At 35.7% G+C, this 24,318-nt stretch overlaps 1 protein-coding gene across 4 annotated transcripts in view; it reads left to right on the top strand.

The window, feature by feature from the left end:
- Nucleotides 1–24,318, top strand: part of MTFR1 (mitochondrial fission regulator 1) — a 55,962-nt gene that overhangs the window by 16,147 nt on the left and 15,497 nt on the right. Inside the window, exons 2-6 of one of the 4 annotated variants that reach the window (XM_045075735.1) lie at nucleotides 935–1,007; nucleotides 5,562–5,704; nucleotides 10,878–10,957; nucleotides 11,712–11,810; nucleotides 17,585–17,700. In XM_045075735.1, coding sequence (XP_044931670.1) covers nucleotides 10,934–10,957; nucleotides 11,712–11,810; nucleotides 17,585–17,700 — 239 coding nt within the window. In that variant the 5' untranslated portion in view covers nucleotides 935–1,007; nucleotides 5,562–5,704; nucleotides 10,878–10,933. Of the gene's footprint in view, nucleotides 1–934; nucleotides 1,008–5,561; nucleotides 5,705–9,897; nucleotides 9,985–10,877; nucleotides 10,958–11,711; nucleotides 11,811–17,584; nucleotides 17,701–24,318 lie in introns of those variants that run through there. The other 3 variants (XM_004772953.3, XM_004772952.3, XM_004772954.3) reach the window with 3 other exon arrangements.

Below are 24,318 nucleotides of genomic sequence, written 5' to 3'. Positions count from 1 at the left end.
TTTTATTGACAAATATTTAAAGTTGATCCCAATTTTGTGAGTAGAAAAAGTACTGTAGACAATACCTTTATACATGTATTTTTATGTATAATGCTTTTATTTCTGTGAGAGAAATTCTTCAAAGTTGCATTGTTTGGTCAAAAGGCTATATGCATTTTTAAGGCTTCTATTTGAAGCATAACTTACATTAAGAAAAATATGTAGGGACGCCTGGGTGGCTCAGTTGGTTAAGCAGCTGCCTTTGGCTCAGGTCATGATCCCAGCGTCCTGGGATTGAGTTCCGCATCGGACTCCTTGCTCCGCAGGGAGCATGCTTCTCCCTCTGACTCTGCCTTCCACTCTGTCTGCCTGTGCTCGCTCTCGCTCTCTCTCTGACAAATAAATAAAATCTTTAAAAAAAAAAAAAAAAGAAAAGAAAAATATGTAAAAGGGTGCCTGGGTGGCTCAGTGGGTTAAGCCTCTTCCTTCGGCTCAGGTCATGATCTCAGGGTCCTGGGATCGAGCCCTGCATCAGGCGCTCTGCTCAGTGGGGAGCCTGCTTCCCCCTCTCTCTGTCTGCCTCTCTGCCTACTTGTGATCCCTCTTGCTCTGTCAAATAAATAGATCTTAAAAAAAGTATGTAAGGGTACATTTTGATAAGTTTCTGTTGGAAGGTGGAAGGAAGGACTGTATAGTATCCTCCACCTGAGAAGGCACTTAGGATTGAAAAACACAGAAGGCAACTCCATACAGTTTACACAGAGTTTTATTCAGGGTAACTTACAGGATTGGTTTGACGACTGTCTGGACATCTGTGCAGCTTTTCTCTGAAAAGTCCATATCTTAGTCTAGATGTCACAGAGTGAGGGTACATGCAGGAGGGTATTGTAGTGAGATCAGAAGGCTTGCACGCACTTCATTGACAGCTAACCTTGCGGTGCCATCTGTGTTTCAGAAGAGGGAAAGACTCTTACCTCTAACAGACTCGTGGGAGTCCAAAGCAAGTCTCCTTGGAGGGTATTTCTAAGGTATGTATATTAATCTCCCAGGAGCCAGGAATACATAACCATAAGACAGGTCATTGAGCAAGTGGATGTGAACAAAATGGAGGGCTAAAGATTGATTGAGTTTTGTCAACTCTCTTACAGTTTAATAGAATAAACACACCTAAGTATCTCTCTGTTAGAGATATAGTATTGCCAGCATCCTCAGAAATCCTTCTCAGGCCTCCTATCAGTCAGTACCCCTATCTCCAACAGTAAAACAAAACAAACCCTGGGGGGGAAAATCCCTAATCTATGATTAACTTACTTTTAATTTTACCTAAAAGTAAGTTTGGATCTTTATATGAATGGACTTACACAAAGTATCCTGTTGAATGCATCATTTCTGTGAAAATAAAAATTACCCAATACTAGTAAATACAAGATATTTATGATTTACTAGTGCTAATGAGGCCAGAACATGGAATTCAATTAGGGAAATACTTGGAATAGAGAAGATGACTTTGCTACAGTCATAGCTAAATGATGGGGAATGACTTGAATGTTCTTGAGTTAGCCCTTATTATAAGCAGTAGAGGATAGTAGGTAAAACCAAAGCCGTGCTTCCAAAGGGAAGGATTTCTTTTTCTTTTTCTTTTTTTAATAAGGGATTAATTTGTGTACAGCAAAATTCACTCAGTTTGGCAAACATTTCTTTGATGAGCGTAGTCATGAAACCATCACCACAATACCCATGTTCCTCAAACTTCCCTTGTGCTCCTTTGTTAAGTAACCCACCCACCTCAATCCCTGGTGACCACTAATCTGTTTTTTGTCCCTTAGTTTTGCCTTTGAGAAAGTTTTTAAAAGAGGTTAGGGAAGTTACTGACTGGAACAGCACTGATAGAAAGTGTGAGAGAATAAGCAAGCAGGAACCCTTTGAGAAGGCTTTGAGGCAGCATTGTAAAAGGAGAGCCCAGTTTCAGTTTAAGAAGGGAAGGGACATTTACTCTTTTTTTTTTTTTTAAAGATTTTATTTATTTATTTGACAGAAATCACAAGTAGATGGAGAAGCAGGCAGAGAGAGAGGAGGAAGCAGGCTCCCTGCTGAGCAGAGAGCCCGATGCGGGACTCGATCCCAGGACCCTGAGATCATGACCTGAGCCGAAGGCAGCGGCTTAACCCACTGAGCCACCCAGGCGCCCCCCGGGACATTTACTCTTAAGGAAGAATTTAGAGAGCTTGTTGGAGAAGCTTGGAGGAGGAGCTGGCAGTAGGAGGCTATCACCTGACTATGTAACCTCTTTTCTGGATTTTTCTATTTAACAAGAACCATTTCCTTTCTTGAAATTTCCTTTTTTCCCCCTTTGATGGCAAAACTTATTTCCTATTTTTCTGCTACCTTTTGATCTTTTTCCTTAGGGGCATTTATTTTTTTTCAGCTAGTTCCTCAAGTATTTCCTGAAGTTTCTATCCTGGCTTCTTAGTCATTCACTCTTAGATTTCATCTCCTTTATCTAAGCTGTGCTCTCTAATCTTTAGCTCAGATTGCAAAACATCTCTTCTCGGCAGAAATAATTATATATATATATATATATATTTTTTTTTTAAGAGTGTGATCATGAGTGGGGGAGGACAGAGGGAGAGAGGAATCCTAAGCAAGTTCCACACCCAGCAGGGACCCCTACACGGGGCTCGAACACATGACCCTGAGGTCATGACCTGAGCCAAAATCAAGAGTCTGATGCCCCGGGCACCTGGGTAGCTCAGTTGGTTGGGCAGCTGCCTTCGGTTCCTGTCATGATCCTAGAGTCTGGTATCGAGTCCCACATCAGGCTCCCTATTGGGCTGGGGAGTCTGCTTCTCCCTCTGATCTCTTCCCTCTCATGGTCTCTCTCTCTCTCAAATAAATAAATAAATAAAATCTTAAAAAAAAAAAAAAATGAGTCTGACGCCCAGCCCACTGAGCCACGCAGGTGTCCTGCTGTCAAAAATAATTTAAGGGGCGCCTGGGTGGCTCAGTGGGTTAAAGCCTCTGCCTTCGGCTCAGGTCATGATCCCAGGATTCTGGGATCAAGCTTCACATTGGGCTCTCTGCTTGGCAGAGAGCCTGCTCCCCCCCCGCCCCCGCCCACAGCCTGTCTCTCTGCCTACTTGTGATCTCTCCGTCAAATAAATAAAACATTAAAAAAAATTAAAAAGAAATAAAAACAAGAAAAACCAAAACCACTATCCATTTAAAAAATAAGCAAAAGACACTTTGGAAAAGAAGATACCCAAATGCCCCCCAAACATGTAAAGAACTCACTAGAATGGCTAAAATTTAAAAGACAATACCTAGTATTGACAGAGATTGTAGAATAACTGGATCTCTTTCAGTGACCTGCTTTCAGGGTGTAATTGTTACAAAAACTTCAGAAAGGTATTAGTTTCTATTAAAGATGTAGCAATATATCATGTAGCTGATGATGGAATTATGTCCCAGTAAACCCTTTGTAAATGGAAGATACAAAAGTCTAAAATTCATTTAATACACCTAATTTACTGAACTTCTTAGCCTAGCCTATCTTAAATATGCTCAGAACTTATCAGCCTACAGTTGGGCAAAATCATCTAACACAAAGCCTATTATAGTAAAGTGTTGAGTGTCTCCTGTAATGTATTGAATTCTGTTCCAAAAGTGACAAACAGAATCGTTGTAAGTCTATAGGTTGTTCATCCTTGTGATCACGTGGATGCCTGGGCGTGCAGTCACTGATGCTGCCCAGCATCATGTGAGAGTATCTACCACATATCAAAAGCCCAGGAAAAGATCAAAAATCAAAATTTGAAGTATGGTTTCTACTGAATGTGTATTTGCTTTTACGCCGTTGTAAAGTAAAAAAAGTATAAGTTGGGAACTGTCTGTATGTATATCGTGTAATCTAGCAGTTTTACTCCTGGGCATATACTCAAGGGAAGTGAGTTGTTATGTGTACCTTACTATGCTGCGTACAAGAATTATTTTAGTAACTTTGTTTGTAATAAATAAAATATGGAAACAACCTAAATGTTCATAAACAGTAAATTGGTTAATTAAATTGTGGTATAGTAATACAATGAACTACCACTACTACTACACAGCAGTGATAGAGAACTACGATTTACAAACAGTGTGGATTAATCTCAGACATTGTTAAGTGAAATAAGCCAAACACAAAGAAAAGTATATACAGTGGGCAAAACTATTAAGTGCTCATAATGTTAGAATAGTAGTTCGATAGGAAACTTTCAGGGTTTGGGAAATGTTATGTGTCTTGATTTGGGTGGTGGTTACCCAGGTCTATACATATATAAAATTCATCTAGCTAGACATATAAAATTGATATACTTTTCTGTGTAAGTTACACCACATTTAAAAAAAAAAAAGGATAGGTTTTCAAATCCTACGTAAAACCATTCTTTTTTTCCCCTGACTAGTTTTTTGTTCATCATTTCCAGCTTTGACTTATTTATTTTTGGACCTTTGCTATTTCTCTTCCCATTAACTCTCAGTATACATGTTTAAAAGCAATAGTAGATATTGGTAACAGTAAAATATATCTGTCTCACCAAAGTTCTAGTCATGACCATTTCACAGTTATCGATAAATTAGATATTACTGCCAGTGCTTAGAGTTGTTATAAACTTTGATTTGTCATCAAGACTTGGTTCTTTTCAGTTCATGTTTCAGCCAGTGTCTGGTGTGTTTGTAGCACCCTTTATCTCCCCGTCCCCCAGTTCATGAAGTTCTTAAAGTGTAGTAAATAGAGTCTTTGTTTCTGGTCCTTAATGGGATGAGCTTGCATCAGAATGTAAATCAAATATACTAAGTACACTAATTCTGTTCAGCAGTTTCTGTTTTTTTGTTTTGTTTTGTTTTTGTTTTTAGCAGTTTCTGTTTTTAATCAAGACTGTGTTGATGAGGAAGCAGCACATTGACATGGTTTTGTTCAAGCTCCTTGTTTCATTGGAGACCAATGAAACTTTTTTACTTTCAGTAAACTGGGTTATGCTGTATGATGAGTTAACAATTTAATTCTGTCAGATTTGTAGTATATATTGATGGGGAAGGAGATGAGAGGCAGGGGTTATAGTGCCAGTACTGTGGAAGGACCTTCTAGCATCTGAATTCCTGTATCATATATCTGGGATTCCTTTGTGATTTTTGGTGGGAGTTAGAATCTGCTCATAACTGTAGACAGGTAGATTTGGCCAAGTAAATGCCACCAGTATAGATAGCAATTTAGGAGCCAGTGAGGCAGAAAAGTGGGAACTGGCAGAATGTTGTGTCAGGTTCTTTTAAGATTGTTATCTACTAAATATCTTTTCAAAGAAACATTTTCTACTTAAATTAGCCACAGTGGGTGTTTATTGCTTCCAAATAAAAAACCTTGGTTGGAAAAAAATAGTTAAAAAAATATTGTACTGTTTTTTCAAAACTGATCACAGGCAAAAATTGTTTTAAGTACACACAAAGTTTTAAAATGTTTTAGACTAGACTTTGTGAGACATGTTGCAGACAGTAAAGATTCTAAATAACAATTATTTCATTTTAGTATTTGCATTTTAAAATTTTAGTGTGCTTATTGGACCATGTGCTGCTATGTATGTCTGAAGTACTTGAAATGCAAATTTGGAGACACTTTGCCATCTAAATGCTTGGCTGGATTAAGCGCCTAATTAGGATGGTTTTTCAACAGGTTGGAGGAAGCATGCAATCGGTGAGTGCTCCTAATTAATTTTTTAAATCCAGACATGTATATGTTTTGAGAATTTTTTCTGAGAACGTGAAATGAATTTATATATGACCAACATTTTAAATTCAATATGTTTATTTAAGTCATAGAAGTGAATCTTTACCTAGTATCCTAAGTATGGGAGTAACATTTTGAGTTACATTGAAAATGTACCAATATTCATGTAACTGTTAAAAGCAGTGCATTTGTTAGTAGTGAGAAAAGAGATAACATAGAAATCATTGGATAAAATATGACTAGCATTTGACAACTCTGAATGTTGTAGAACTTATTGAATGCCGTTATAACATTATCACACAACTTTTAAGGTAAAAGGTAAGTCATGTCTTCTAATACAATGACTATGTATATGAAGAAAAATTAGTATAATCTGTGCCAAAGATCTTCTGATCTTGATCTCATTTGAAGTATTTTCTACTGGTATATAACTTTTTTTAAGATCCAGTGTGAAGTTATTAGACCAGTAGTTGCGCCAGGCATGTCTTATGAATATTTGTTTTTCATTTTCACATTCAATACTTTGCATTAATAATGTTGAATTCTATTTTATTAAAAGATACAGGCAGGTTACATAATATGAATATGGGTATATATGTGTGTGTAAATGTGTATATATATATATATATATGTATTTTTTAATAATGGGTATACTTTTTAACGTACTCCTTGTACTCTTGTTTTTATTTTGTGTCTTTTTATGTCTTGTTAAGAGAAAGTCAAACTCTGAATCTCTCAACCCACCCCCCCCATTACATCTATTTTCTTTGGAAATAAAAAGCAAAGAACCAAATAAAATTATCTTTTTAAATGGCTGCATAATTTTGATATTACTAGCCTGAGGATAAGCAGTAGGAAAATGGTTTCTGAAGTTAATAGTATTTTCATCTTTTTCAGTTACATTTTCCTGTTTTGAACTTTACTTAATGCATCTTATAGCACCTTTCTCATTTGTTTACCATCATTTGGTTACAGAGAGTAGATTAACATTTTAGTACTGACAGTGAAAATTTTCCTTCGCTTCCAGAAAAATGGGAAGCTCTTGTAATTTAAAATTCCCCCAATGTAAAGCTTTACAATTTACGGTTCTTCTTCTTTCCAATTTTAGTAAAAAATACAATTTAAGAGAGGGGTACCTAGCTGGCTAAGCCAGAAAAGCATGCAACTCTTGATCTCAGGGTCCTGAATTTGAGCCCCACATTGGGCATAGAGATTACTTTAAAAAAATAAAATAATTGAAAAAGAAGTATAATTTGGTGAAAAGATCATAGATCCTGGATTCAAACAACTCTGGGTCTGAAATTGGTCTCTGCCAGTTACTTTCTGCATGCACAAATTATAGATAAGAAGAACTATTGCAGAGTTAGCTTGTGGATTAAATGACTGTGGATTAAATGACACCTAGTACAGAGGCTTGTATGTAGTATAGCTACATTCAATAATGGTTAATTTTCTATGGTTTTGCTCTGTCATTTCCCCCAATCCTGGCCCCAAGTCAGGCGAATGTGACTAATGCTGATTGAGACCGAAGTGCAGAAGTTTGTTTCAGAAACAGATAACACAGTTTATTTAGCTTGTTCATTTTGCCTTTCATCCATGTTCATCATGTTCATTCATGCCTTTTTTCATCCAAAAAAAGAACCAGGTAGCAGCATTAACTTACTCCCTATATTTACAGGGTATTCATAATTAAGGCCCTAGGAACTGAAAAGACTTTTTTTTTTTTTTTTTTTTTTTTTTTGGGTAACACTTTTTTTTTCCTTTTCAAAGGTTTTATATATTTGACAGAGCATAAGCAGGGTAGCAGCAGGCAGAGGGAGAAGGAGAAGCAGGCTCGCCACTGAGCAGGGAGCCCGATATGGGACTCGATTCCAGGACCCTGAGATCATGATCAGGGCCAAAGGCAGACGCTTACCCGACTGAGCCACCCAGGCACCCTCATATGATCATCAACTTTAATCCATTAACTGAAAATCTATATAGAAAGAAGTTTTCTTTTAACATAAAGCAGTTTGATACTTTGGAATTGTTTAGTTTCTAAAATTTCTTAGCATGCTGCCCAAGTGTAAGAAGGTATAGTCTATGAAGATTTTACTTTCGGACATCTGAAAATAAAACTTCTGTGCTCCCTTTCAGTAGTAAATACATATTTTCCCATTGTTTGATAATGAACTTAATACTGTGTTTGAAAATATTCCATATTTGCAATATGCAAATATGCCTTCATTCTTTACGTGTTTTATCTGCTTAAAAAGAAAATGTGCAGCTTTGAGATTAGAGTTTTGTTTTTGCCATTAGAACAACTGTTGATGATTAGCTCTTTGTATTGTACTGTACACATCAGCACTGTAATGGCAGTTACTGATTGATTTACTATATCTAGTTCTTTAGCCTAAATTAAAACAATACTTTGTTTTACAGGTATATCCACAGTCAGAGCAAATACCCAATTAGTATTAGTAATATATTTCCAGTAATACTTAAGAATTGTAACTTTGTTTTCCTTTTGTGCTTTGGAGGAAGAATGTCAGTGTGGCTAAGAGTTTAGAGTAAGGAAGAAGAGAACTGTGGAAAGTGTTTTCTTTAATTGGGGATTTTAAATTGTTAGAGTTTCATCTTCCTGTCTCTAGCCTCTTTCCCCAACACACACTTTGAATTTTCCCCTGGCTCCCTTGGAGTTAAGAATTTGTATTTTGTTGTGTCTTAGACTCCTTGGAATTTTGATTAATGGTATGGACTTTATTCTAAAAATAATCACATAAACACAGAATTTTGCATGTAATTTCAGGGACTTGACCCCAGAATAAAGACCCTTGCATTAATATGAAATAGCTAATCTTGAGAAAAATATATTTATTTGGAATTGAATTTGTACTTTTTCCTGCTAAATGGTACCTCTGAAGTAGTAATTTAGATTAAACTGGTCTATAACAGATGAATTACCACATGAAACTTGAATACAGTCATCACGATGAGACAGATGATAGCTTCAGATTCCAGGCTCACACTTCAACACTTCTACAATAGCATTTCACAATGTTAAAAAAGAACAAATTGCTTTCTTGTTGTCATCCTCCTCCTTGCTGTCATCACTTTCAAACACTGTTTCTAAATGTTAGGGACTGTCATTACTAGACACAGACATGCAAACACACATGCACACATTCATTATTAGATTATTTGTCAGTAGTCATTATAAAGCAAAGCAGAGTTTTTCTGTTTAATAATAATAGTTACTTAATTATTTTCTAGTGGAACTGAATTCTTATTTCTTAATGAAATCCATTTGGTTAGCAGTGCTAGTTTTCTCCCTTCTCTCTAACATCTGAAAAAATATTAATGACAGTTTATCTTTAGAGGAAGTCTTTCATTCTCTTGTATACCGACAAGACAACAGTTCAGCCACCAGTTAGGGTAGGAGATACACTTGGGCCTTACATTCTCCCAGTGCACAGATGGTGACTTTTCAGTACCATCTGTTCATTATTTCTTCACAGCCATTTACAATTTCTCCCACTCCATGATGGCTGAATAGAAAAAATGAAGTAGGACCTAGTTTTGGGTTCCTGAAAGTTAGGAGCTCTTTACCATTACTTTTTCCTAAAGTCAAGTAAAGTTTATGACTCTTCTTTCTAAATATTCTCATCATTAGCTTACATAGACCCTTCATATTTCTTGGTGCTAAGTGCTATTCAGTTCATAAATAACAGGAAAACATTGTTAGTCTGCTGTATATACTTTGAAAAAAATCACATAAAGCAATCTGTTTTTACTTCCTTTAGAATTTTGTATAAGAAGCCTAAATAGTCTACTTTGTCCTTAAAAGTAAATGTTGAATCTTTGGCCACCTTCTCTTATAGAAGTCACCTGGTACTCTTTTCCTTCTGATATTCAGCAGATGGGACGATAATAGTTGAAACTTAGCCCTGAAGCATGTATAGCAAGGAATGCTAAAAGTTGGCAGAAACATTAGTTCCTGACCTTGGCAAATCCTTTCCAAATTTTTCATTGTGAGTTTCTTGCCCTCTTCATCTCCAGTTAAGATCTTTGCATACTGAAGGGATGGGAGATTCACTTTAGACTCTGTAATTGTCACATTGTGATGCATAGTGTTCCACTATACCTACATCATAGGAGAATTTTGACTTGTGACTAAATAGAAGATTCAGGAAGAGAAGGGATGGTATAGGATGCTATTGCCCTGTGGGTTTCTTTTTAAAAGATTAAGACCTATGAACATGTATAAGGTAGAGTTTGCTTAAATACTGTCTTAGAATTACTTGCCCATATTCTTATTTTGTCCTTGGCCTCTTATGTTGAATTTGTAAAACTGTGATGCTTCCCATTTTTGTCTACTCCGATGTTTTTCTTCTCGGTCCTTATGTGTTATTATTATTAGTTGTTTGATCAATCATTGGTGTGAATGATTTGCATTCCTAATTACAGGTAATTCTCTTCTAATCTTCACAGTAGCTCTGCCTCTTAACATTCTTTGTTTAATATTCATATTTCAAAATCGATGTCTTCTTTCTAGTGTCCTATTTCCCACTCTTTACCATCTTTTTAATTTATATTTCCTAAGCAAGAGTTCAGTTTTTATTGGTTATAGTAGCCAGTGTAGGGTATAGTACTTTCTGGACTCTCTTGGGTAATAGTGAAACTTTGAACATATTAATGATGAGTTAGGTAAAAGCTGAGGCATATACCAGAACTATTATATACACATCCCCATGATCTTCACTTTGAGCCCTACTGTTCTATCTAATTGGGTTGAGTTGCGAAAATCTAAGAAGTCAGATTACTTCTATGCCCATTTTACAAGTTGTGCATGCTTTTAGAATGGTTTAAAAGTCTAATTTGGATTATGTGTTGGAGCCACTGCTGTTTACAATAACATCTATCCCTTGTTCATACTGCATATATTACGGTAATTCCATTCTTTAAATTAGAACGGCCATGGCATGACTAAAAAGGGTCAATGTCTATTGCTCAGAATACATGCCGCTGATTTGGTATTACTTATTTAGTTTTAGAATATAATTGAATGTAAAATTTAATGAATTAAGTGGTCATATCATTCTTATTCTTTTCTTTTAAAATTGCTTTTAATAGCATACCACCTCTCTGCCTTTCTGTCCAGGCTTTCAAGTGTAGCACTCAAAACAGATGGATAGTTTTTCTCTTTAAGGAAAAATCATGTACTTGGGGAGAAGTTTCAAGGTACTTTATAATGATTTAACATTCTACATGTGTGGTTTTTTTTGTTTGTTTGTTTGCCTTTTGCTTTGGGAGTTTGTTTTTGCATAATGTTCTCTATGTATTATGATTTCATCTGAGGAATTCTGCTAGTTAGGGTCACTGTAAGCTCATTCAGCCTTTGTATAAATTAGGAAAAGATACCTTTACCGTGGGACAAGGCCTCACAAAAAGATGCAGTGCGACTGGATTTTGGCCTACACTTAACCTTGACCAGACATTCTTATGTAGCAAACAAAAGCAAAGTACCCTGAATAGTACAACTTCAGATTCTGAACTTTGTACTGATTTGGGTTTCTTTTGAAAAGTCCATTATAACAAAAGTAGCTCACAGTTTAAAAAAAATTGTGCGTGAATTCTAAAACTAAAAATACAGCAGAAGAGAGAGAAATTGTGTTTCCTTTACAGAATAATACGAAAACCTAATGAAAATGCATTTATTTATTTCAGATGTATTATTTTACAGTTACTAGTTATTCTTCTGTGTTTTTTATTTAATGCCTTACATTAAACTTTGTGTTAATCATAACCAGCTATATATATCCTTAAACTTCTAATTGAGAAATATTAGCTCATTTCCCGTAACACATAGAGCATTCTGATCCCTTATTTAATGTGTCAACATGTTGTGCAATTAATTGTCCAGTGTTTTGTAGGAACAAACTACAAACCTTTATAACTCTTGTAATTAAACTTTTGGTTTTTCCTACTTCCTCAGGTACTTTGGTCTGGGAAGCCATATGGTTCATCTCGAAGTATCGTAAGGAAAATTGGTACTAACTTATCTCTGATCCAGTGCCCAAGAGTTCAGTTTCAGGTACTCTATATATTTTGAAATTTTATATTAATAAGTGCATTAGAAATACAAATAGGCAAGACAATTTTAAAAGTAATTTTGAACCTTTCCCTCTGTTGATGCTACTGTCAGTAAAAGACAGTAAAATCATGGTAAAGTCTTTCTAATTTTACTTCCTCTGTGAAGTGATTATTCAAGCTTTTTAAAGTTCTTAAGACACTTATCCTTCTTAAGAATACGCAGAATACATTTTGTAAAAGCATATAATAAGCCAAGGAGTTGTTAATTCCCAGGTGACCTCAAACGTGGCCTTATGTTACTTAAGAAGCTTCAGATACTACCATTGTTTTCTTTGTCATACCTTCTCCCTTGGACACCCATTCTGTTCTCCTAGTTTATTTTTCAATATCTCTGTGGATGCCTTTTAAGTTGCTTTCTCCATGCTTGGTTTAAAGCTTAGTATTAATTGTAGGAACCATTGCTTTTGGAAAGGACAGTGTCAAGACAAAGAAGTAATTGTTCTCTGAATGAGAGGATAGTGCAACCCTGATTTGGGAATACTTTTAAATGCACAGGTCTTAGAATTCTCTTATAGCACCAGATAGGAGCAACTCTGTTCTTTGGAGATAAACTGTTATTTTCTGGATTGGGCTTTGTTCCTTATTGTTGTAATAGTGTTAGACATGTTCCTGTTTTTCACTAATTCTCTACAACAGTAATATTGCAGAATATTTCAGTTCAACATTTAAGAATGTAAAGTTCAGATAGCTATACCAATTTTAAATAATAGATTAGCATATGAAATGTGGAAGATATATTTAACTCATAATTCAGAAGCTCAGAAGTGCCTCTGCAAGTTTATTTGATATTATTGATTTACTCATAAATCAATTCTCCTGGTAGATGGAGGTAAAAATCTGTTCCTAAGTAAGCAGTAGAAATTAGCATTTGTTCAGGTTGACTAACGAGATTGTTCATTATTGTGCTCATAATCCTGCTTGCAAATTGACTGGCAAAACCTTTGTACATCAGTCTAGAAAGTGACAGATTGGAACTTTCCAAGAAGTAATATTTTTATCAAACTATAGGCTTTTGAAAAAATAATGAAAATGAAGAAATCTGTGGTGGTAACTCCCAAGCACAATTTCTGAGAATTCAACTCAATTAGACACAAAATGCTTATTGCTTCATTTGCTAGCTTCCTTCAAAATAAACTACGGTTGTTAACTAGGGCTTATTAACTTTTTTTGGATTGCTCAGTTCATTAAAATTTTCTTTTTATCTGTTAATGTATCTACTTAACCTAGTTGCAGGAGAGCTTAAGCATAGTCTTTTGTGTTCATGTAGCTAGAGGTATATAGAAGGTAATCTAGAATTTTTTAGTAAAAACCCAAATCTGCCTTGACAGTGAGCTGAAATACTAGAGCCAAGTACATTTTCTTGGATCTCTCCAAGGGATCTCTTTGTGTTACTAGTCACTTAAAAAGGTATGAGCAGAATTAAGCCTATTAGGTTTAGTGCAGGAGCTGCATTTGAATAAAGATGGATAAACATAGGAGAGAGGGATAATGTAAGAGAAAGACTGGTGACCTACTTGAGAATGTAGTGAAAGGTAGAAGACATTTGTTTATAGTGAGAGTTTTATTTCCAGTTGGTTTTACAGTATACTGAGTCTTTTCTTTCTTTCTTTCTTTTTTAAAAAATTTTATTTATTTATTTGACAGAGAGATCACAAGTAAACAGAGAAGGGGGGGGAAGCAGGCTCCCCACTGAGCAGAGAGCTGGATGTGGGGCTTGATCCCAGGACCCTGAGACCATGACCTGAGCCAAGGCAGAGGCTTAACCCTCTGATCCACCCAGGCGCCCCTACTGAGTCTTTTCAAATTCAAGATCAGTATTTTAAAGATTTTATTTATTTGTTTGTTTGTTTGTTCGTTTGCCAGAGATCACAAGTAGGCAGAGAGGCAGGCAGAGAGAGAGGAGGAAGCAGGCTCCCTGCTGAGCAGAGAGCCCGATGTGGGACTTGATCCCAGGACCCTGAGATCATGACGTGAGTCGAAGGCAGCGGCTTAACCCACTGAGCTACCCAGGCGCCCTATTTTATTTATTTTTTTGAGAGAGGAAAAGAGAGAGCATGTGCATGGAGTACAGCCTGGGGGGTGGCAGTGGGAGAGGGAAATCTCAGACAGGCTCCACACTCAGCAGAGCCCAGTGCAGGGCTTGATTTCACTACCCAGAGATGATGACCTGAGCTGAAATCAGGCTATCCAGGTGCCCCTAAATCCTCAGTTTTTAAAAAGGGACCATACTACAGCAAAGCATGAGAATACTGGATTTAGTGTTGTTTACACAGGTATCTGCTTGGCTTATTGTATGTCACTGTATTAAAATATGGAAATTTCGCTTTCAGTTGTTTTTATTATGGCAGGAATTGGTAGAAAAAGAATTAATAAACTGTAAGTAAAAGCTGTAGATTATTATTTTGCTGTGCTCCTTTTAAGAACACATAATTTGCATTGGGCTATAAACAAATGCCAGTAAAATAGACTAAGTCTGATTACTATAAACACACTTATTGGCAAGAAACTGATAGAATCATGGTTCCTAATTGTTTATTTTATGAAAAGTCACATTAGGACAAAGTTAGCTCTCCTAATATTTTATTCTAGGTATTTCAGCTTTTATACAAGCTTTGTATTTTTCTTTGAGTTCTATTAATCAGTTAGTTTTACATTATCAGAATATATAAAACTGTGTAAAGTTATTGTAGTAAAATTCTTGAAATATAATTGAATTTTGGATAATTTAAATTATATCAGATGTTGAATTAAATTTCTTAAAATCAGTAAATATACAATGCAACGACTGGATTATTGCTCTGGATGAAATGGTTTTCATACTTTCTGAAAGAACTTTGGATACTTACAAATCAATATTTGCTAATTTTACTTTTAAATTTTATAATGCCCTTGACTTTGAAGAAATTTTTTTGTCTGTTCTCTTCATTGTTTTTTTTCCCCCCTACTAACAGTAGCTATGGTAAGACAGGACCTTGCTGGAATTTTTAGTAAGTTGGTTTTGTCTTTTTCAAACTTCCCTTAGGTCATCCATGCATGTCAGTACTGGCATCTAAATCATCCTTCCAACAATTCCATGCCATCAGCCCCCTTGCCTGCACTGGTGTCTCCTTAACTAGTATTTTACTGAGTGAATTGTCCTTCCCATTCCATGCTTGTTATTCAGTGTACGTTTCAGCAGCAACTGAAATGCCTTTTTAAAAAAAGATTAGTGTTGTTATTTTTCACTTTTATCTTGTCTTTTCAATGAGTTTGGTTTCCTCAGAGACTTTGTTAGACTTTTTTTTAAAGGCATAAATCATTGTTTAATGTAGATAAATGACTTAAATACTAAGATGACCTTGTTTTGTGGGGTAGGATGTCCATTAGAAATGATACAGATATGATCAACAGTATCATCAACATTTTCATCTCATTGAGCACATGTTACATATTACTAAATCCATGGAAAGTTTTGGTTTGTGGTTTTTTTTTTTTAAAGTTTATGCAGAAAGCAACTACATATGTAAAATTGAGCTGCATTGTTTAATCCTTAATTGTGTTATAAATACTCTGAAAAGCTGTCACAAAATAGGTTAACTTTTCTATTTTTAAGTATTTTTATAAAAGTACCATTTTGCTTCCATTTGTAAGCAGAAATATCTAGGAAGAAAATTTCAATTTTTGTAACTTTTGTGGGAAAGGAAGAAGGGTCAAAACTTAGCTTTGTTTTAATATACCTCACTTCCTACAAACTAGAACTGTATTGCAATAAGATTTTTTAGAATAGTTACAATCAGATTGATCTTCATAAAGTCTAGCACCTTAGGAAGGTACCATTCACGTTTTACTTTTTTGATCTTTCACTTTTACAAACAGCCCATTAAATACTGTATGTTCTAGGAACTTCCATGGGACTGGGGGCCCTTTTTGTTCAGGGATCTCCATGTAACCCACTTGGGACTCTCCCTATTACAATGTTATGGGAATATTAATACATTATTGTGTTTTCAGTAACAGATGGAAATAATCTTACCGGATTTCTCTGTGTCTTGAGAGGAGATGTGATGCCCCGTTAATTTCAGTTATATAAGATTGACTGAATATCTGTGTGTTTATTGACTTATTTGGATGAATTTCTAAAATATAAGGGGGAAAAGTAGAAAAATCTTACTGATTTTTCTTTGATCATATCTTTTGACAGTGTACTTCCTGAGGAGTTTACTCCTTTTTTTTTCCCTTTCTTATGGCCACAGTTATTCCACTACATGCTTTAAAACATTTGTATTTTGAAAGGCTTTTCATCTTAATTCATTATCATTATTATTTTTTGTTTGTTTTTTGCCCAGGATTAGATTCTTGAATATTTACCCTTTTAAAGCTTACCCTTTTCCTGTTGCCTGTATCTTGTCCTCCCCAAAAGCCATAATTTAAGGCATTTTATAAAAAAGATTTTATTTGATAGACAGAGATCACAGGTAGGCAAAGAGGCAGGCAGAGAGAGAGAGGGGGAAGCAGGCTCCCTGCTGAGCAGAGAGCCTGATGCGGGACTCGATCCCAGGACCCTGAGATCATGACCTGAGCCGAAGGCAGAGAGCCCTTAACCCACTGAGCCACCCAGGCATTTTAAATACTTGATATTTTTAGTATGTTATTAAAATGTCAGTTTTCTAATGCTACTTTACTAGGTTGATAATGTTAGGTAGTTATTTCAGAATGCTGGTATGCTAGTGCATACCAGCAGCGAGTATGTTCAATTAAAATTTTATTCATAATATTAAAGACATTTTGATTTTTAACTCTTTCAGTATTAATGTGTTTGCAAGGTATATTTTGTCTTTGAGGAAAAAGCATTACATTTAAGTGTAGCTTCCAAAAGTTTGATCTGACAGTGACAGTATTAAAGGATTTAAACAGAGCATGGGTTACAGCAGAATTTTTTTTTTTTAATTTTGTTTGTTTATTTATTTGAGAGACAGCATGAAGCAAGGGGAAGGGGCAGAGGAAGAAGGAAAAACAGACTCCCTGCTGAGCAGGGAGGCCAACAGGGCTCTATCCCAAGACCACGGGATCTTGACCTGAGCCAAAGGCAGATAGATGGTTAACCAACTGAGCCACCCAGGCGCCCCTTGAGAACATTTTTGATAAAAGCATTAATAAGTAAATCTCTTTGGCCTTTTTAACTTTTCTTCAATTACAAAGTCTGCATTGTCTCATTTATTTAAAGCTTACTGTTACTTATTTTTAGGAAGTATTAATCTGGTAACTTAATTTTAAAATTATATTCATTGGCATTGTACTTACAAAAAGACAAATTTAATTTAATTAAATTATCTTTCCTTTTTTTAAAGTAAATTCAAGAACTTCAAGAATTTCAGAATATTCTCATTTTTGTGGTTAAGATTAACTAGGGGATTCTGTCTTAGTGCAATTAGTATTTTTTGTTTTTTACAGTTAATACTTTTATTTAAAAATTCATGATTTAAGGATTTTTAAAAAATATTTTTTCAGCATTTTAACAGCAGATCTATATAATACCCATTTTTATTATAATTCAGAGAATGTTATACATTCCTAGGCAACTGTATGACATAACTAATGGTCCATTTTGTGGGGACCTTCAATGTAAATATAGAAACTGTCCATGTGGTTGTAACACCAGAGCTGATGATTTTCTTTTAGGTGATTAAGTTTTATTCTGACATCTTGGTACCAAAGAACTTTCCTTATAACTTACAGCTTACCAGCCCTACAACAGAATGGAGCCCAAACCATCTAGGAGAAGATGCAGTGGTGTCTTTTGCTGATGTTGGATGGGTAGCCAAAGAAGAAGGAGAATGTTCAACAAGACAAAGGTTAGTCTGGAAGGCTATCAGCTGGGATGCAGTATTTATTATTTTAAAAGGTGATATATTTGCAGTATTTCCTTTTAGTAATTTGATCTCTGGTAACTAAGCCCATTGTTTTTCTTAAGCAGTCTTATTTTCTGTTCATTTTAAAGACTCAGTATTTGTAGAGTTCCTAGAGACATATAACTGTCTTAAGTCTCTATGAATCATAGAATTGCCTGCCCTTCAGGAGTTTAATATTAAACGAAAAGGAACTATCATAAATGTGTTTAGGTAAGTAATTTTTATTTTGGGGGGGCAGAGGTTTTATTGGGGCAGAGGAACTTGTGATTCTTAGTAGGGAATTGGTATAATTACTGGAGAATGCTTCCTAAAAGTTAAGTCAAGATGAGTTTTGTTTCAAAGGACAGACTGTGTAAGAGTTAGATGCTTCCATTTATTTGAAAGAGTCTGAACGAATTATTGACTATGCTTCAGTCTAATGAACAGTCGTGCAGCATATTTCAACTCTTCATTCTTATTAGGCCTCAAAGATACAGAGATAAAACAAGACACTGATTTCCAGGAATATTTCTTGTGCTAGAGGAGATTAAAAAGGAAGTCAGTACTATAAAGTTAAGTAAATACAGAAGGTCCCTGTGGGATGAGAGAGGTTTGGCAAGGCTTCTCAGAGGAGAGGACAGTAAAGCTGAGGAAGGACAACCAGCAGAGGTAGGAAGGTTTCATGGAAGGGAGAACTAATTATGAGTGTCAAATACTAGGGTAGGTAAATTAAAAAAAACGAGCAAGTTTCAATTTTGTTTTGCAGTTGGAAGATTGTCATTGACTTTAGCAAGAGTAATTTCATTTGAATGGTTTTAGCTGGATAAAATAAGAATCAAGTAATCCAATAGCAAAGAAGGAATTTGATTTGAATGACAAGTAGAAGTGAGGACATAGCTATAGATGAACAGAGACCAGGTATTGCAGGATTAGCAGGTAAAGAGCCTTTCTTTTTAAAGATGTTCATTTTATTTTTTTAAACTTTTTATCTTGAGATAGTAGTAGATTCTTCATATATAGTTGTAAGAAATTTTACAGAGACTTTTCTGTATTTCCTGTACTCTTTACCTATTTTTTTCCAGTACTCTTTACCTAATTTTTTTCCAGTGGCAGCATCCAGCAAAATTGGTACAATACTACAAGCAGGATTTGACATTGATAAAAGTCAATAAAGTTGCTATGAACATTGGTGAACCAGATTTTGAGTGAATATAAATTTTTATTTCTCTGGGATGAATGCCTGTAAGTGCAATTGGCGGATCATCTCAGTCAACTATAGTTGCATGTTTACGTTTTAAGAAACTGACAATTACATTCCTACTAGTAATGTGTGGCTTATCCAGGTCCAGCCTCACTAGTCTTTGGTGTTGTCATTCTTTTTTCTTTTCTTGCCAATCTGGTAGTTTTGAAGTTGTGTATATCATTGTGGTTTTCATTTGTGTTTTCTTAATGGCTAATGATGTTGAACATCTTTTCAAGAGTTTATCTGCCATCTTTATTATCCTTTTGGATACAGTGTTCTCTTCATGTCTTATCCCCATTTTCTAATTGGAGTTCACTCCAAGAGTTCTTTATTTATTTTAGATACGAGTCCTTGTCAGATACGTAGTTTGTAAACCTTTCTCCCACATATATGGGGACAAGTGAAAGCTTGTCTGTTCATCTACTTAATAGTCTTTCCCAAAGCGAAAGCTTTTAATTTTGCTAATGTCCAATTTAGCAATTTTTTTGTTTTATGGGTCATGCTTTTGCTGTCAGTGTAAGAACTGCAGTCTGCAGGTTCTCTCTCACTCTTTTTTAAAATCTGTCCTTCAATTATTAGACCAACCAAAAGAATGAGGAGGAATGATGGGAAGTTTTCCCTCCCAGACACCACCTTCTGTACAGCACGGGCCATTAATAGTATAAAGAGTAAACTACCATAAAGAATATTTATTTCCTGTGGAAAATTATTTTTCTTTTGAGTACAGATTGCAAGTTAGGTTAAGACAAATGAAAAGAAACAAAATGTTAACTTATTGAGAGAAACAGTCTATTTCCACTGCTTTTGGCAAATCTTAAACAGGGTCTGAAGAAAGCATTATGTGTCTGAAAAAAAATCACGGAGATGGTAAACTGGTGTTCCATGCCCCGCCCCCCTTTTTTTCTGTCTGAAATCATCACTGGTTAAAGACAGAAGCTACTTCATTTCTACAAAGGAATGCCATGAACTTTTAAGACAAGCGCTTTCACACTTCTGTGAACGATCAAAGTAAAAAAGGACATTGTCATAAGAGAAAAATAAAGACAACTAGAGAACTTTAAAGGCATTTAGCTACTCTGCTATCCTCAATCAGTGTTTTTATATATTCAGTGATATTAACAAAAACAGCATGGAGCCTAGGGTGATACAAGAAAATAGGCACATTATAATGACATGGTGAAGGGACAAATATTCCACTGTCACAGAGAACCTCACATTGCTTAATTTAGTTTAAGGGGTTATTTAAATTCACGGCCTTTTGGAAATTTATGTTGTGATTCATCTGAGCTTTTCAGGTGGCCCCAAGCTGGCCCCACCTTTTCTTTTTAAAAAATATTTCATTTATTTATTTGAGAGAGAGAGAGAGCTAGAGTGGGGTGAGGGGCAGAGGAAGAAGCAGGCTCCCTGCTCAGCAGGGAGCCCGAGATGGGACTCGATTCCAGGACCCTGGGATCATGACCTGAGCTGAAGGCAGATGCTTAACCCACTGAGCCACCCAGGTGCCCCAGTAAACAAATTTTCAATGTCCAGTTCATTTACTCCTTGAGGAGTCCTGAAGTAGCCAGTCTCTCCTCATGACTCTCCCCGGAATTCACAGCAATCCAGAGTCTTTCTTTTCTGTCCTTTTGTTACTTTCAGTATGCCCCATCCAGTGAATTTGAGGCATATGTGTAAAACTTTCAATATTTTCCTGATTCTTCATTTGTTCTGGTAACATGTCTATATATCCCTGTCTTATAATGGAAGAAACCCTCATGAATGTGCCTTATGGCTTGAACTGATCCATTTTGCATGATTTCTTTCATTATCTGTTACCGTGTAGGACAGGATTGGCATAGCCTGTTTGATTTCTCAGTTTTGTTGGGACAATAGTTCTGCTTTATGTTTAAGTGTGCTCCTTTGATTTATATTTTGTAGTTTTCTCCAGTGAAATCTGGGCCTGGAGATTTGTTTTTGGTGTATTTTAAAATTATGAATTCGTTTTTCTCCAGGTTACAGAACTGTTCTATCAGTTTCATTTGGGTGAAATCTTGGTTGTGCCTCTCAGGGAATTGGTCCATTTCATTTGAGTGGTCAGATTTATGTGTGTGGTATTATCCATAGCATTTCCTTATCCTGTTGATGTTTACAAGGTGTGTAGTTGTATCCTCGGTTTCATTCTTGATACTAGTTAATTTGTACCTTCTCTTTTTTTTTAACTTGTCAGTTCTTTTCATCTTTTCAAAGTTCATTCATCTTTTCAAAGAATCTCTTTTCATTTTTCTGTTTTCAATTTTGTTGATTTCTTCTATTTTCTTCTGGTTGTTTTGAGTTTGTTTTGCTCTTATTTTTCTAGGTTTTTAAAGTGGGAGCTTACTTTATTAATTTGAGGCTTTTCCTTTTTTCTAATACAGTAGTCCCCCCGTATCTGCAGTTTCACTTTCCACAATTTCAGTTACCTACAGTCAACTATGGTCTAGAAGCAGATGATCCTCCTTCTGACATATTGTCAGAATGTCAGTAACAGCATAATTCTGCATTAATTCTACATTTACCTCACTTCATCTTATCATGTAGGCATTTTATCATCTGTTACCACAATAAGGGTAAGTACAGTATAGTAAGACATTTTTTTTTAAAGTATTTTATTTGTTTATTTGACAGAGATCACAAGTAAGCAGAGAGGCAGGCAGGGGTGGGGGAAGCAAGCTCCCTGCTGAGCAGAAAGCTCAATCCCAGGACCCTGGGATCATAACCTGAGCCGAAGGCTGAGACTTTAACCCACTGAGCCACCCACATGCCTCACAATAAGACATTTTGAGCAAGATAACATTCATGTAACTTTTATTACAGCACATTGTTACAATTGTTCTGTTTTATTATTAGTTATTTTTACTGTTTTACTGTGTCTAACTTATTCAATTTTATCATTGATATATATGTATAGGCAAGAACATACTATATATAACATCCAGTACTCTCCAAAGTTTCAGGCTTACATGGAGGTCTTGGAACATATTTCCCCATGGATAAGGGGAGACTACTGTAAAACCATTTTAGTGCTATAAATCTCCCTTTCAGCATTGCTTTAGCTGCACCCTACAAGTTTCAGTATATTCAGTATATTTTAAAAAATCCGTTCACTGTATTTTCTTTTAAATTTCCCTTGAGATGTCTTCTTTGATCTATGAATAATTTTAAAGTTTGTTCGGTTTCCAGATACTTGGAAATTTTGCTGTTACTCCATTGTGGCCAGAGAACACATGCTGTATACTTCCATTTTAGATTTGTTGAATTTTTATTTCGGTGGTCCCAGATATGGGCCATTTTTGTTTATATTCTCTGGTTACTTGAGAAAAAGAAGTATATTATGCATGGCATACCCTGTAAATGTCAAATAGATCCCGTTGTTGAATTTTTTTCTATCCTTCCTCATTGTTCTTACAGTTGTTGAAAAGGGGGTGTTTGTGGGTGTGTGTGTGTGTCTCTTTTCTGTTTTAATAGTTTTTGGTTTTTGAAAAAAGCATATTCTGAAGTGTGTTTGGTGAGTACACATTAGAAATGCTATGTCTTATCATTTCACTGTTATTTAATGTCCCTCTCTATTTCAGATCATTTTCTTTTTCTGTTTGTATACCCTGTCTGTGTCATTACATTTGAAGCGAGTTTCTTGCAGACAGCATGCTGTTGGGTCATAATTTTTTTTTTTTTTAAGATTTTATTTATTTATTTGACAGAGATCACAAGTAGATGGAGAGGCAGGCAGAGAGAGAGAGAGAGAGAGAGGGAAGTAGGCTACCTGCTGAGCAGAGAGCCCAATGTGGGACTCGATCACAGGACCTTGAGATATCAGGGTCATAATTTTTTAATCCACTCTTCCAATCTCTCTTTTAATTGGTATATATAAAAGCCATTTATGGGGGCGCTTGGGTGGCTCAGTGGGTTAAGCCTCTGCCTTTGGCTCAGGTCATGATCTCAGGGTCCTGGGATCGAGCCCCACATCGGGCTCTCTGCTCAGCAGGGAGCCTGCTTCCCTTCCTCTCTCTCTGCCTGCCTCTCTGCCTACTTGTGATCTCTCGCTGTCAAATAAATAAATAAAATCTTTAAAAAAAAAAGCCATTTATGTTTATGTAATTTTTATGTTAGAATATAAGTCTACTTTTTTTCTCTTCGGGTCCCTTTTTTTATACTTTTCTGTGGAGTACTTAAACATTTTTTTGGAATCCATTTTTGATTTATCTGTTTTTAAGTGTGTCTCCTTGTAAAGCTCTTTTGGTGGTTGATCTAAGTATTACATTGTATATACCTAACTTACCATGTTCTGCTGGTATTGTTATTTTACCAGTTGGTCTTCTCCTTTATGTCCCTGTGCCCTCCCATGTTTATAATTTTAGGTTTCCTGTGCAAACATTTAGAATCACATCATACAGTATATTTCCTTCAATAATCAAACATAATTTAGAAAACATAATTTAGAAAGAGAAGAAAATAAGTCTGTTTACCCACATTTGCTGTGTTTTTCTTTCTGACTGATGCGGTTTCTACTTATATTGCTTTCTTTCTTTTTTTTTTTTTTTTTTAAAGAGATACTGATTTTGGTTTTTTTTTTTTTTAAAGATTTATTTATTTGACAGAGAGAGATTACAAGTAGGCAGAGAGGCAGTCAGAGAGAGAGGAGGAAGCAGGCTCCCTGCTGAGCAGAGAGCCCGATGCGGGACTCGATCCCAGGACCCTGAGATCATGACCTGAGCCGAAGGCAGCGGCTTAACCCACTGAGCCACCCAGGCGCCCCGCTTTCTTTCTGTTTAGAGAGCTCCTTCAGCTATTCTTTTAGGTTGGGTGTGCTTGCTCTTTTTTTTGTTTTTTAGTTTTTTTTTTTTTTCCTTTCATTTGAGAATCCTTGATTTCCCCAATTTTGAGGGATATATTTGCTGGATATGAGGTTATGAGTTCACAGTTATTTTCTTTTAGCACTTGAAAAATGTGCCAGTTTCTGGAAGCCTTCATGTTCAGGTGAGAAGTCCTTTGTCATTCAAAGAGGTTTTCCCCTATAGGTAGGGTACCCTTTCTTTCTAGTTGCTTTAAAAATTTTTCCTTTGTCTTTGATTTTCAGAACTTTGAGTAAGGTGTTTCTTGGCATTTATTTCTTTGTGTTTATCCTGTTTGGGGTTCACTCAGTTTCTTGAATTTCCAAGTTTATGTCTTTTGTCATTATTTCCGTAAATATTTTCTTTAAGTTGTCTGCCCCATTATTTCTTTTTCTTTCTTTCTTTCTTTCTTTTTTTTTTAAGACTTTATTTATTTGTCAGAGAGAGAGAGAGAACATGAGCAGGCAGAGTGGCAGGCAGAGGCAGAGAGAG

The sequence above is a fragment of the Mustela putorius genome, unplaced genomic scaffold (genome assembly GCF_011764305.1).
Source record: "Mustela putorius furo isolate JIRA1106 unplaced genomic scaffold, ASM1176430v1.1 tig00000151_pilon_pilon_pilon, whole genome shotgun sequence".
Taxonomy (NCBI): Eukaryota; Metazoa; Chordata; class Mammalia; order Carnivora; family Mustelidae; genus Mustela; species Mustela putorius.
Note: the sequence above shows the minus strand (reverse complement) of the source record. Positions and strands in the feature narration are given on the sequence as shown.